At 51.1% G+C, this 11,885-nt stretch overlaps 4 protein-coding genes across 4 annotated transcripts; 1 reads left to right on the top strand and 3 right to left on the bottom strand.

Annotated features, from left to right (window-relative positions):
* Positions 1–182: 182 nt before the first annotated feature.
* On the bottom strand, positions 183–1,429 carry BP01DRAFT_358793 (uncharacterized protein). The gene is made up of 4 exons (XM_025575519.1): positions 1,068–1,429; positions 678–904; positions 427–572; positions 183–350 (listed from the first exon to the last, which is right to left on the bottom strand). Exons 1-3 carry the CDS (start codon positions 1,246–1,248, stop codon positions 543–545), a joined length of 438 nt encoding a protein of 145 aa, XP_025429248.1. The 5' UTR covers positions 1,249–1,429; the 3' UTR covers positions 183–350; positions 427–542.
* Positions 1,430–3,052: 1,623 nt separating this feature from the next.
* BP01DRAFT_358791 (CAIB/BAIF family enzyme) lies at positions 3,053–5,516 on the bottom strand. Its single transcript, XM_025575518.1, has 5 exons — positions 5,208–5,516; positions 4,704–5,162; positions 4,347–4,645; positions 3,791–4,291; positions 3,053–3,723 (listed from the first exon to the last, which is right to left on the bottom strand). Exons 2-5 carry the CDS (start codon positions 5,083–5,085, stop codon positions 3,178–3,180), a joined length of 1,728 nt encoding a protein of 575 aa, XP_025429247.1. The 5' UTR covers positions 5,086–5,162; positions 5,208–5,516; the 3' UTR covers positions 3,053–3,177.
* Positions 5,517–8,104: 2,588 nt separating this feature from the next.
* Positions 8,105–9,696, top strand: BP01DRAFT_106663 (uncharacterized protein). Its single transcript, XM_025570288.1, has one exon. The coding sequence runs from the start codon at positions 8,430–8,432 to the stop codon at positions 9,570–9,572; it is 1,143 nt and encodes a 380-aa protein (XP_025429246.1). The 5' UTR covers positions 8,105–8,429; the 3' UTR covers positions 9,573–9,696.
* An 849-nt stretch (positions 9,697–10,545) lies between these two features.
* Positions 10,546–11,864, bottom strand: BP01DRAFT_358789 (uncharacterized protein). The gene has a single exon (XM_025575517.1). It carries the CDS (start codon positions 11,827–11,829, stop codon positions 10,954–10,956), a length of 876 nt encoding a protein of 291 aa, XP_025429245.1. The 5' UTR covers positions 11,830–11,864; the 3' UTR covers positions 10,546–10,953.
* Between the last annotated feature and the right edge of the window lie 21 nt (positions 11,865–11,885).

Raw genomic sequence — 11,885 nt, 5'->3', positions numbered from 1 at the left:
GGCCTACCCATCTACTCGCATTGCAGGGTGATGGCATGACTTTCAGCATAAGTAAGGGTGACACACAGTCAATGCGCCGCGCTCGAGCCACGTAGAGAACGTTCTCCGTGTGGTCTGGGCTCTGGGCTTGGGGCGCTACTTGTTACTGCAAGGGCGGTTGGCGGTTGTGCTTAGTATAACAGCTTCAATTTGATAATTTGTGATGGTAGGAGATGCCTTGCCTGTGTCAAGGTCATGCAATCTCCATTTCCCTGCATAGGTTCATGGTGGATCCTTTATTCTCAGGGCACATTCTGTTCCCTATTCTAGTACTATGATTTCCGAGTCCTGCAGCTTATAGACATCACATTCTAGGCTTTTGTTTAGTTCGTGTTCTACCCACAAGATTTAGGTGCTGTCAAAGACGCGAAACAACCAGGTACTTACATGATACAGGCAGTACAATAAAACCCACCTCCCCTTCAACTACACGTCTACCTTCCGTCCACCATGCCAACCACCCTCACTCACCCACCGAGCCAAACCCGACCAGGTCATACCCTTTACTTCCTCCCCGACTGCGCACTAGGATCCTATTGAACATATTAGCTTCTCATCGCCATCCCCATTCTTCCCCCCTCCCCCGGCAACCCAAAGACCTTGCCCCTCCCCATAACCCCAGGGAAATGCAAACCTACCAAGTAAACCTGATAAAACCTCATCCGCAAATCCTTCTCTTCCTCACCAGCAAAAACTACCCGTCCCGCCCAGGGCACCTCGACCTCCTTGTTGGGATCATTGCGTAATACATACCGCACCGTCCCGTAGAGCATGAGCTCGCCGTCGCCGCCGAAATACACCCGTTCTGGGGTGTGGTTTCGGGAGGCGACGTGGGTCCAGAGGCCGTGGCGGAGGGGGAGGATTTCTATCTGCCCTGTTAGCACTACAAAATCTTGAGAAGAAGTGGGTTTGTGGTTTGGGCTGGTTTGGTGGGTGTTTGGGTATGCGCGTAGAGGTCGGCGGTAACATTCGTCGGGGGATTTTTCTTTTGGGGGGTTCTCTTGGGGGTTTCTTTTGCTGGGGCTTACCATCCTTCCCCTTAGCAACCTTCGACCCCATAATCAAAGTCGCATCATCCGTAAAGCTCTGGACGTATTGCTCGTGGGCGGATTCGGTGTCGCTAAGCCGGTAAAAGGATTCCAAGAAGGAGATCATGGCCGCGGCGTTGGCAGGGCGGAGGGTGGAATGGCTTTGAATTTGATAGGACATTTTTCTTGATTTGGATTGTGCTTGATGGGATTGAGAGATTATATTTTATTGTTGAAGGCCCTTTTTTATGAAGGTTATTTATTCTCAGGAGAAATAATTACTTGTTGTTTGTGGTGGAGATGATGTCAAGCCATAGTATTAGAATTAGTTGGTAGTCGGGGAAGGGAAAGTTTTCGGGCCGATGACTTGAGGGGTTGCATTTTGATGTCTATCCGATGAGTGAAGGGGTGGTCTTCCGATATGTGGATGCCACTGGATGGAGACAAGTACGTACCTGATATCTTTTCGGAATAGTAATCCTCCGACGCCGACCTACTCTTAATCACCTCTAATCAAATGTCAGCAGACGAGGAGCTAGTATAGTTACACAGTAACTTCCTCATTTGACTCGTTGCCTGAGGGGAGTAGCAGATAACAGTTTCTCTTTGTGGACAACTCCCCGCTTCCTTTCATACAGTCTAGTCATCTATACTATCTATACTATGTAGGAATTCAAGTATTATTCCGTACCTAACCTTGATTTACTGGCCAGCTACAGAAAATGCCGCAGAATCTACCAAACCTTCCCCCCCGCGCCCACTGCTATTTCATAACTAATACAGAGCAACGCCAGCCACTGCAAAGTGTGTATCCCGGTCAAGTGTATTAGCAGTCTGTCTTCGCAACACCGAGCATTACGAGAGAAATGCTGAACATTCCATCGACTATCTGTTCAAGTATGCTTTGAGAATCAGAGTAGACCTTTACGATAGCTGCCGCTGCCATAAGATTAAATATCGAAACAGGACTGGCTCGTCAGTTGACTCTGGCTAGGCTGAGCAGGCAGGTTACTGGACAGGGTGAGCAGGTCACACCGGTCCACAAGTCCGAGCCTGCGGCGAGCAGGGTACCTGATTGGATAGATGAGAATAATGAGGACAAAATCTATATCAGAAAGCCGGATAGTGAGCTCCAGTTCAAATAGTATTCAGCAAGCTATTATTTCAAAGATTTGCCTCCCGAGGGTCCTTTCTCAGAGGCCCATAAACAGTTTCAGTAGGATGATATTGAGTCTTGCAAGTATAATTCTAGCTTAGAGAAGATGATCATGCAGCATTATACTCTTTCAGCTACAGGCCAGGCAGCTGATCAGATCATTATCAGAACCTAGTATTGCTGGCTGAATCATCTTGAACATGTAACTACTAACAGTCGGTATCACATCTTCGTTTCCTATATTATGTAGGTCTCTAGACACTATTTTATATACCAAACTTCCCTTTAATGATTCCACCAGCTAGTAATCATACGACCCCTGTACCTGGATCACATCAGCTGATAGTAATACAGAAAGAGAAATTTTCCTGTTGACCTGCCGGGCTGCTACCTCAAAGTCTACACAACCTCACCGCTCTCTATCCTGGCAGCCGAATCCTCCTAGAATATCTCTTGAGAGAGGACCAGTAGTGTCAGAAATCGAATCCAATCCTAGTGTCAACTCTAGTCAATTGACGCGAGCCTCGTCTCTACAGAGTTCACCTGCCAGCCCGCAGCACCTCCTCAACCCTTCAAAGAGGAATTGCTACGACTTACAGGCCTTCCTGGCTGGTTAAGCTACTTTCAAGCAGCTAAACAAAGGTATAGCGTTCACCACCGGCGGTCTGGTAGCAGCTGCACATTTTCTCAGGTCCATCCATTACAGGGACAACTGGCGTGGAAAACGGGCGTGCTTGTACTTGATTGCGGTATTTATCCGTGGATGCTTTTGAATTCCACTTGCTGCGAGGCTCAGTATTATGATTGACGTCTTGAAAAGGTTCATGTTGCTCTCTTTAATTGTATATCCTGTTTTGCTGGTTGTATGCGGCAGACTACTGGTTTTGAGGTGATTCCAGCTTCTACTCCGCCACTATACAGCTAAATATATGTACATGGAAAGCGAAGCTATGACTAAACCTTCCGGAAATCCTCCTCTGGCTTGCCGAAATCTTCCCAGCTTGCCCGATCCGAGCCGTTGGGCCGGCTGGCTCGGATGAACGTGTTCTCCACGCCCTCGATCTCCGTAATAGGCCGCACAATCTCAATTTCTGCTCCATACGCCTTGGAGTACCACGTCTCGGTGAGTGCCTGCTCGCCCGCCTGCTCAGGAGCCGCGTAGAGGTGCGGAAACCGAGCCTGCATGATCTTCAGCACCGTCGAGGAGATCCGGTCCACGCTGTCGCAGTGTCGCAGCTTGAAGAACTCCGAGGGCTGCGCAGCGCGCATCTGCTCTTGGACCGCGTCCGGGTACTTGCCCACCGCGAAAAGAAGCAAGTCATAATGCAAGAGCGAGGCTTTGCCGTGGTAGGAGCCGCCCTGCTTGGCGCGGTGGTAGAGGCCGGTCAATGCTGCAATCGCTCCCATGCAGCCGGTACCGTAATCAGAGATGGGGAATGGGGGAACCATCGGGCTGGACAGCCCCATAAATTCGCCCTGGGCCCATGCAATACCACTTACCTGAAACAAACAGTCAGTCAGCTATGGATTTGCAGCATCCACCCGCGAGGACGAAAGGGCAACTTACACAATCAGCGATTTGTTGCCAGCCCGGACGACCAGCCCATTCCCCCTCGTACCCAAAGCAGTTCTCATTCACTACCACAATACCCTTGCCACGCTTCTCAGCCAGTGCGGCAAGCGCCTCGGGTCCGTATCCTAGCTTCTCGAGGGCTCCAGGACGGTATCCGTCCACCAGAACGTCAGCGTCGGCCAGGAGCTCTTCGAATTGACGTCGCCCCTCCTCAGACTTGAGGTCCAAGTCCGCAGCATGCTTGCCCATGTTTCCATCCACCTGAAAGAAGGGAACATCCGACAGCTTGGGGCTGGTGATCTTGAGAACGTCGGCACCGTATTCGGCCAAAATGCGTGCCACCGTAGGGCCGGCAATGATACGACACAGCTCCAGGACCTTGACACCTTCGAGGATTCTCTTGCTACCGGTGCGGTTGGCAGGGAAAGGTGTGGGGGCCAAGTCGCCGCTCAAGCGGGTCACCTTCCATGGCGGCTCCTGGACGTTGAGTTTGCCCTATAGATGTATGTTAGCATGGATAGCTTCCGCCAGGGTTTTGGAGCATTCGTACATGGGGAGTGTTGATGAAGTCTTCGTGCTTGAACGCCGTCACACCAGCCTGTCTCCTCTCCTGGTTCATTTCCTCCAATTCTGCGGCAGTGTATTTCTGCACATGGCTCTCAATGACCTTGATGATCTCCTCGTAATCAGTCAAGTCCGGACGATGGCCTTCCAACCCGATCATGTTCAGCGTCGTCGTAGCCTCGAGGGAGCCATGAATGTGGAAGAATTCGTCCTTGTTCTTGGTCTTGTACAAATTCGCCGACATCCGACGGTAGCCGTTCGACTGTGCTGCAAGCAAGTCCGTGTCTAGGACAGTCAGCCACACGAATCCAAGCGTCCCTGATGAGAGGATAACGCCACACACCTTTCAGCTTCTTTTTCACTTCCGGATCCAGCTTGGACAGTCCATCCACCTTGGCCATATATGCCTGGCAACCGAATGCGGTGGCCCGCTCAAGATTCACCGTGACCTTCCGCGCTTGAGGAGCTGACCCATATCGCAGATCGGCAATTGCGCCTGCCACTGCGCCCTCCACACCCTTCAATGCAGCCAACGTCTCGGTCTCCTTGAACGGAATGGGGTAATAGATCTGATCATAGCCGGATGTGAAAGACACCGCATCTCTGCGCTCCGCTACTTCCGTAGGCAGGCTGAGACGTTCGGTTTGGTTGCAGAGGTGGCTGAAGATGCGACCTGCCTCGCGGACAGGCGAGTATCTCACTTCGTTATCTGAGCTGGTCGCCATAGTGATGTATGTGGATTGCAAGATTGACTGCCCCAAAATCCTGAGCTATACCGCGAGTGCTTCTTAATGACGGAACACTTTCCAGAGTCAGTATAGGAGAAAGCAAGCAAGGAAGAACCTACACATTCTATCTAGAGAGGGAAATGGAGTCGGATATATATGTAGATCGAAGAGACCCCGCCAGAGAAGCGACTTTTCGGCAAAGGAAGTAGTCTGGGTAGCTCTCTACTTATTGACGGTTACAGTGGGTTTCATCGTCCGGGCCCATTCCGAGGGATTGTCCCGTCGGGTGGATGCGCATCTGAATGACCGATCGGCAAGCATAAAGTCGATGGTAAAGCACATGATTTCTGTTCGAACTGCAAGGTAATAATAGGTGAGTCTCCTGCTTGGGATTCTTGAGCAATTGTGTCGGAGACTCGGAGTGTAGGGAAATACTCTAACCCCGCAGAGGAGAGAGAGGCTGATTTCCGAAGGGTGGAAACGGGTTGGAGAAGTGCTTTTCGGATGCGAGGCCGATAAGATCGGAAGCGGATGGCGGTCCGGTCAGATGACGTCGCTAATGTCCGCATGTGCTTCGATGCCTGGTATGTCAGGCACGATAATTAGTTGATTGAATTGACCAGTAGTTTTAGTTCGTCTTGCGACAACTACTACGGAGAAGAAATAATATATTGACATGTGGTATCTCAAGAGACATGTTCTGTTCGGGTTTTCCACCCAAGTATGTCCTGCTAGGAGTGATTATTTGACCCAGCACAACGAATGGAGTCAATTGAAATGAAAAGGTATATAAGGGAGAAACCATGTACGCGTCATGAAAGCACGTCCTAGTAAGCGAGTATCCAGCAATCTGACTCGGTACCCTTTCACTGACACATACTCCAGCCATAGAAAACCTTGCACGACATGCATTTTCTTGTCGGTGAGCTTTCAGAATTTACCCTTTTGCCCCATGCATGTCATAACGACAGGGAGTTCAGACAGGACTCATCTGATACCCTTACGGTAGATCTCTGGCCGGAGATGTATCAGTTTAGCGTGAGGGTCGGTCTACGGAGTACATTGAATGATGATTGACAGGTCTTACCCCTTTGTGGTATGTAGATGTAAATCCTCGAACTATTACCTGACTAGTTTTATCCATCATTACATGACAGGCAGAATCTGTAATTGTCGTATTCCATTTACACTGAGTGGATGAGTCCTATGCTTCTAAGCAGAAACCAAAGGAACCATAGACTGCACGAGCTACGATGATGCATGAACTGCAACGGAGGTCTTATGGAACCACCTGAACATTTAAGCTCGCGATGTTGTACCGTGGAGTCAGCACATACATGGGCCAACTGGGTTGATTCAGGATGAAGTCGGATGGATGCTAAGCACACAGTACAATACTGAGAGATTTTTTGGCACACTCTGGATCAATAAGAAGTCCTTCGACAACCACGTTGACCCAGCCTAGTCCCAACGCTTCGAATACTACACTGCTGACGACCATGATGGATGGCAAAATTCCCCTCTCTTCAACTTATGGAGGGGGGAATGACCGGCCACAAATGAGCCATTCAGCCAGTCAGCACAGGATCCTGCGGCGCATGTACATCGCCCGATGCCCACGTGCCGTAATCATGGCCGGTTGTCGCCGACCAGAGTTTGACCAAAGAGAAACCTTAGGGTTCCTGCCCTTACCAGGTTTTGCAGGCAAACCCTACCTCGTACCGTAGACGCGGGGGGGGGCGCACGGGCACGAGGCACCGGCCTTGATATGTCCGTCGATCGGTGGGTTCAAGTGGAAATTGTTGCTCGAACCGGAGATCAAGGACACCATACTACGGGCGGTGGGCTACGGGGTGCGAAGACCAGGGCACTTACATCATCGCATTGAGATGTTGGGGACTGACTGGGAGGGATTGGCCGCGGGTATCGCAGGGTTACCGGAAAGGGGACCGGCTGTCCTGGATTACGAAGCAGAAGTTGTAACTGACTAAGTGAGAAGCCATCAATGCGGGGAGGGAGGGACAGGAGGGGAGAGGGGACCTTGAGAATAACAAGCTGATCGACAAGATACTCATGATCTACTCCGTATTCGCTCTGTGCGACTTTCAGGCTACCACCGGAGAACGGTGTACCTTGGACCTCTTGATAAGACCGATACTTGGGAGGTACATTCACCGTACCTCCGATACGGTAAGAGAACTGAAAAAAGCGGTATCAGGACTGGTGGCCCCGGATCCTCCCGGTGCGACTTCAAGCGGGACCGACTGGTGTCCACCAATCCTCGAGGCCACGCCCCAAGGACTCGGCTTCGTATGGGCCCCGTAAGGTATGGGGCGGCATGACGGGGGGGGGTTGCAAGAAAGAGGGAAAAGAGGAGAAAGAGTGACTTTTTGTCCAAGGAACATCCCGCGATAAGAGGGTCACACTCTATTCATTCACACTTGGATTCTGGATTTTTAAGGCTGGTCATTTTCTCGCTCTCCCCTTCTTCTCCCTGCATTTCAGTTGGAAGAAGAAAAAGGAGAATAAAGAGCACAAATGACCCGAAAAATAACACCGAATCCAGATAATATAGAGGTACTTCCTGGGTACTTGACCGCTGTGTATCATCCGTCCATCCATCATCTGCAATAGAACGGACATTTTCCTTCTAGCACGACTTGCAGGAGCTGCGCCGGCTGACAAGAACATTCCATTGTGCTATTCTTACTATTCTTACTACTATTATTGACGGACTGCAACCACCAACTCCTTGCGTTTCCTTCCCTCTTCCTCCTTTCCCCCTCCTCCTTTCCTTCCTCCTTTTTCTTTTCTTTGACTGAGATTCTTCCTCTCCTCTGGAAATCGTCAAGGAACTTTTTTTGCTCGTTTACCACCCGCCTACGTGGTTTCTTGTTGCCAACAACGTGAACACTGTTCCCCTGGATCTACCTGTCTCCAACCGTCGCGTTCCTCCACTTATCAACCCAACCCTACGCCCCTCTTAGCGCGTCGCATCGCATCTGGCTTGCATAGGAAATCCGTTCACCGTTGCGTCTGCACCACCTCTCCGATCTGCTATTGACAGATTACTGTGAGTCAATGATCCCCCAATCCTTTGAATTATCCAACCACGTCTTTTTCTTTATTTTCCATCCTTGAGCCTGAACTTGTGGCTTTCTAAGGGCGTGTTTTGGCAGGGTCTGGATCTTTAGTCAGCCTGTCCATTCATTGTTGCCCGTTGTCCGCCTTGTGCGCTATGGTTGGTCGATCCTTTTATCTGACTCATGGGATTACAGATCAATAATTAGCCACCGGGTTGAATAGAAGCATTCCGCTCCCTGTGTTCGAAAACATCCATCATGGCTTTCCCAAATACCACATCCAGCATCGCTATGGCCCTTGCTGCTGGCAAGACCGCCTCGGTCGACATCCCCAAGCCCCGTCCTGGCTTTCCCATGGCTGGTCGCGACTCGACTCACCCTGGAGCCCCTGCTTTGTTGCCCACACCGCCCAACTCTATATCGCCAACTCTGCCGCCTCAGGGTTTCCGCCGGGGAGATGTCGATCAGCCGGGTTACTCTCCGCTTGCCTCTTCGCATGTGGACTCAGATGTCGACCTTGGAGATGCTTCGGGTATTTCCCTCGCTGCCCATGAGCTCGATAGCACTGGAGCTATAACTCCTGGAATGTTGGCTAAATGCCATCTTCCCGAGATCATGTTGCAACATGGTCCCCTGGCGATCCGCCACTTGATGGGTTATTTGACCTCCTCTGTTCCCGGTTTCTCGGGCATACCTCCGGCGAAAGCACGGAGACTGGTGGTGGCCGCACTGGAGGGTCGAGGGTGCGACGAGAAAAGCGCTATGAGTCAGAGCAACGTGATTTTTGAGAAGGTCGGATGGGGTCGCTGGGATGCACGGCGCCATGGCGAACCGTTGCGAAGCGATCCCCAACGCCAGCACATGTCGCCACCATCCAGTCCCTCGGACACGTTCTCTCAGCGGGGTATGCAGATTCCCATAACCAAGAGAGATAATTTGCAGCCCTATGGCACCAGCGTGGCGGGTGATTCCGCCGTGTTTTCTTACTCGACAGAGATGGAATTTGGTCGTCCCGATGTCAGCATGTTGGAAGACGAGGCGGATAAGATGTCTCTTGATGGTCACGATCGCGAGTACTGCTCATCTTCGGAGGCACCTGATGACGAGATGCCCATCGAAGATTGGGGTGAAGAGGATGTGACGGACGAGGAGGATTGGGCACAAATAGGTGCTGATGCGCTTCGAGCACGATCTCTCAACGCCTCGGGCGGGTTTGTCTACGGCAGTGGCAAGTCGCCTCACTTTCGTGGAGGAGGGCCGGCACCCTCCTCATTAGCGAAATCCGCACCACGCAATTATCCTATACAGCAGCTCGGGTTCAATCCACCTGATGGTATCATAAACGACGGGGACGAGCGCGCTGCAGCGGCGGCTGCATTGTTACGACTTGGATCGATGTGACGTGATACGACGATCCATCGTTATTGGCGATTCTACGGGTACCGGTATTCTCGGGATCCAATTCAAGGCTGGTCCAATTTCTTCTCAGTATATATTTCTGCTTTAGATGTTCATCTCTGGGGCCACCAGCATGCTGCAAGAACACTATCGAGTCGACCGGTTCGACCTCGGGTTGCGTTTGGAGTGGGCGTGGTTTATTTGGGATTGATATCAAGGCGTTCTTATCCTTTCTAACGATTTCTACATCGTCAACGTCGCCAGCTCAACACTGACGGACGTTTCGTCAAGTGATGGCATGGACTTATGATTATGATACCTCCGCTGCTATCTTGACAGCACTTTCTTTTCTGCATTGAGCCGAAGTAGGCTTTGCAATACGCAACCATATATATTCGATGGCAAGGGACACTCACCACTCCACATTGTGCATACATACTTTGACGAGTTCGGGAAACAGTCAAATTCGGTCTCGCATGACTTGCGAGGCCATGTGAATAATATCTATATAGATCATAATATAAAGGACCATGCTAGTCATAGGTCAAAGGACATACTTCTTTCACGCCGCGTGCTGGCATTGACTTGGAAACGTAGTCTCGGGGTCGAGGTAGGTTCTGGTTGCGAACTGGTTGTGAACTGGTTGTGAAAGCTTGTATACGGTTTGTGATAGGATTGAAACAACCCAAACCAGTACGTATCTCGATTGATGAGGAATTGGTCCAACTCTTTTACCACCCACTTAAACTGCTTCTGATGTGAATCATACTAGAACACCACATCCTAAGATGCAACTGTTACAACGATCTACACTTATAAATAACCGGGTATTCAGCATGACCCATCTCGAATGCGATCTCAATTCCACTTAATCCACATGGTTCTCCTGGCAAATCCATTGGTCTTCCTTAGTTCATATGTGTCACAAGTATTCATGGTTCAGCCGGGCAGCTTGACATATGGTAATCATGAAGGTCAGAAATCGATTCTAGCTAAAAAGCTTTCTAAAACGTTGGATCCGTATTCTACTCCCCTTTGAGTACAAGGAACTTGATATATACCACCACCGTCACCATCTTCTCGGTAACCTTGATACAAACCCCAAGCCCACTCAACTCCCAACTCCATACAAAAAAAACAAACCATGAACACAGTTAAGTAAAACAGTGTCTCCAAGTCTCGGATCCCCCATTTTTTCCATAGCCTAAACCAAGCGAGCACTATTGCGCACGAAGACCCCGAAATGCAAGTCACTCAAAGAAACCCTACCATCACCCAACAGCTAAAACATTCAGGGACCACCACTCCCTTCACGGAGGGAGATCAGAGGCAAAACCCCGACAAGCAAAGTGAAATCCACCACACAGACAAAAACAACGAGGCATCATTTATCATGAGCATCATTAATCTTCTTCCACACCTCCGCCTCCACCTCCGCCAACTTGTTTCCCGCGCTGCGGAGCCACGACTTCGCGTTGGCGAGGATGCCCTCTTCGGGACCCTCGTCGTCAAGGTCGACCCGTCCCGAGACGCCCGGGTCGTAGTGCAGGGGGAGTTGGGAGGTGGTTGCGTTTGCGCTTGTGCTTGTACTTATGCCTGTGTTTGCCGTCGGGGGCTGGTAGAGGGAAGGGTAGGGGGTGGTGGTTGCGTTGGGGATCGCGGGGGGTGGGATGTATTGGTTTTGGCTTTGGGGGTGGGTGTAGTCGGGCTTGGAGTAGGGGTACGGGACCTGGTGGACCGGGTGGTAGTCGGAGGGTTGCGGTAAGGTGGCGGTGGTGGTGGTGGATGCTGCTGCTGCTGAAGATGAGGTTTCTGGGGTTAGGCCTGCTGCTGGTGGTGCGGCTGGTGCTGTGGTCGTTTGACTGGGGATTTCGCCTGCTTTGGGAGGCGGTGGTGGGTGAGTGATTGAGGATACTGCAGGTGAAGCGGAAGTAGGAGCGGGGACGGGCTGAGCTCCGGGTTGTGGTTGGGGGGGAGAGGTGGTGGTGGCGTTGGTGCTGGACATGGTTGTTGTCGGTGTCGGTGTGATTGCTGTTGAAGATGAGGGGGCTGCTGGAGCAGGCGTTTGCACGGGAAGCGAAGGCATATCGCCAGGTTGCGCGGTGGCGTAGATGGGAGAGTATGATGGTGCAGTTGAAGTGGCAGCGGAGGTTGTAGGAGTAGGCTGTACTGATGGGTCGTTAAGGACCTTCTGTTCTAGCTCCGGGGATGAGGCTTTGTTGGTAGAATCCCCGTTCGAAACCGAATCGTTGTTCTTCATGGTTGCTTGCGTTGCGAGAGTTGCAGATTCCCAAGCTGTAGAAGCTATAGAAGCAA

This window comes from Aspergillus saccharolyticus (genome assembly GCF_003184585.1).
Source record: "Aspergillus saccharolyticus JOP 1030-1 unplaced genomic scaffold BP01scaffold_28, whole genome shotgun sequence".
Lineage (NCBI taxonomy): Eukaryota > Fungi > Ascomycota > Eurotiomycetes > Eurotiales > Aspergillaceae > Aspergillus > Aspergillus saccharolyticus.
The sequence above is the reverse complement of the archived record's forward strand: the minus strand, read 5'-3'. Positions and strand labels throughout refer to the sequence as shown.

Coding starts and splice junctions, on each gene's coding strand:
- BP01DRAFT_358793 (XM_025575519.1), bottom strand. CDS start 1,248: ATGTCCTATCAAATTCAAAGCCATTCCACCCTCCGCCCTGCCAACGCC. Junction 905..1,067: donor GGTTGCTAAGGGGAAGGATG/GTAAGCCCCAGC, acceptor CAGGGCAGATAG/AAATCCTCCCCCTCCGCCAC. Junction 573..677: donor GGTTTTATCAGGTTTACTTG/GTAGGTTTGCAT, acceptor TATGTTCAATAG/GATCCTAGTGCGCAGTCGGG.
- BP01DRAFT_358791 (XM_025575518.1), bottom strand. CDS start 5,085: ATGGCGACCAGCTCAGATAACGAAGTGAGATACTCGCCTGTCCGCGAG. Junction 4,646..4,703: donor AGTGAAAAAGAAGCTGAAAG/GTGTGTGGCGTT, acceptor TGACTGTCCTAG/ACACGGACTTGCTTGCAGCA. Junction 4,292..4,346: donor ACTTCATCAACACTCCCCAT/GTACGAATGCTC, acceptor ATACATCTATAG/GGCAAACTCAACGTCCAGGA.
- BP01DRAFT_106663 (XM_025570288.1), top strand. CDS start 8,430: ATGGCTTTCCCAAATACCACATCCAGCATCGCTATGGCCCTTGCTGCT.
- BP01DRAFT_358789 (XM_025575517.1), bottom strand. CDS start 11,829: ATGAAGAACAACGATTCGGTTTCGAACGGGGATTCTACCAACAAAGCC.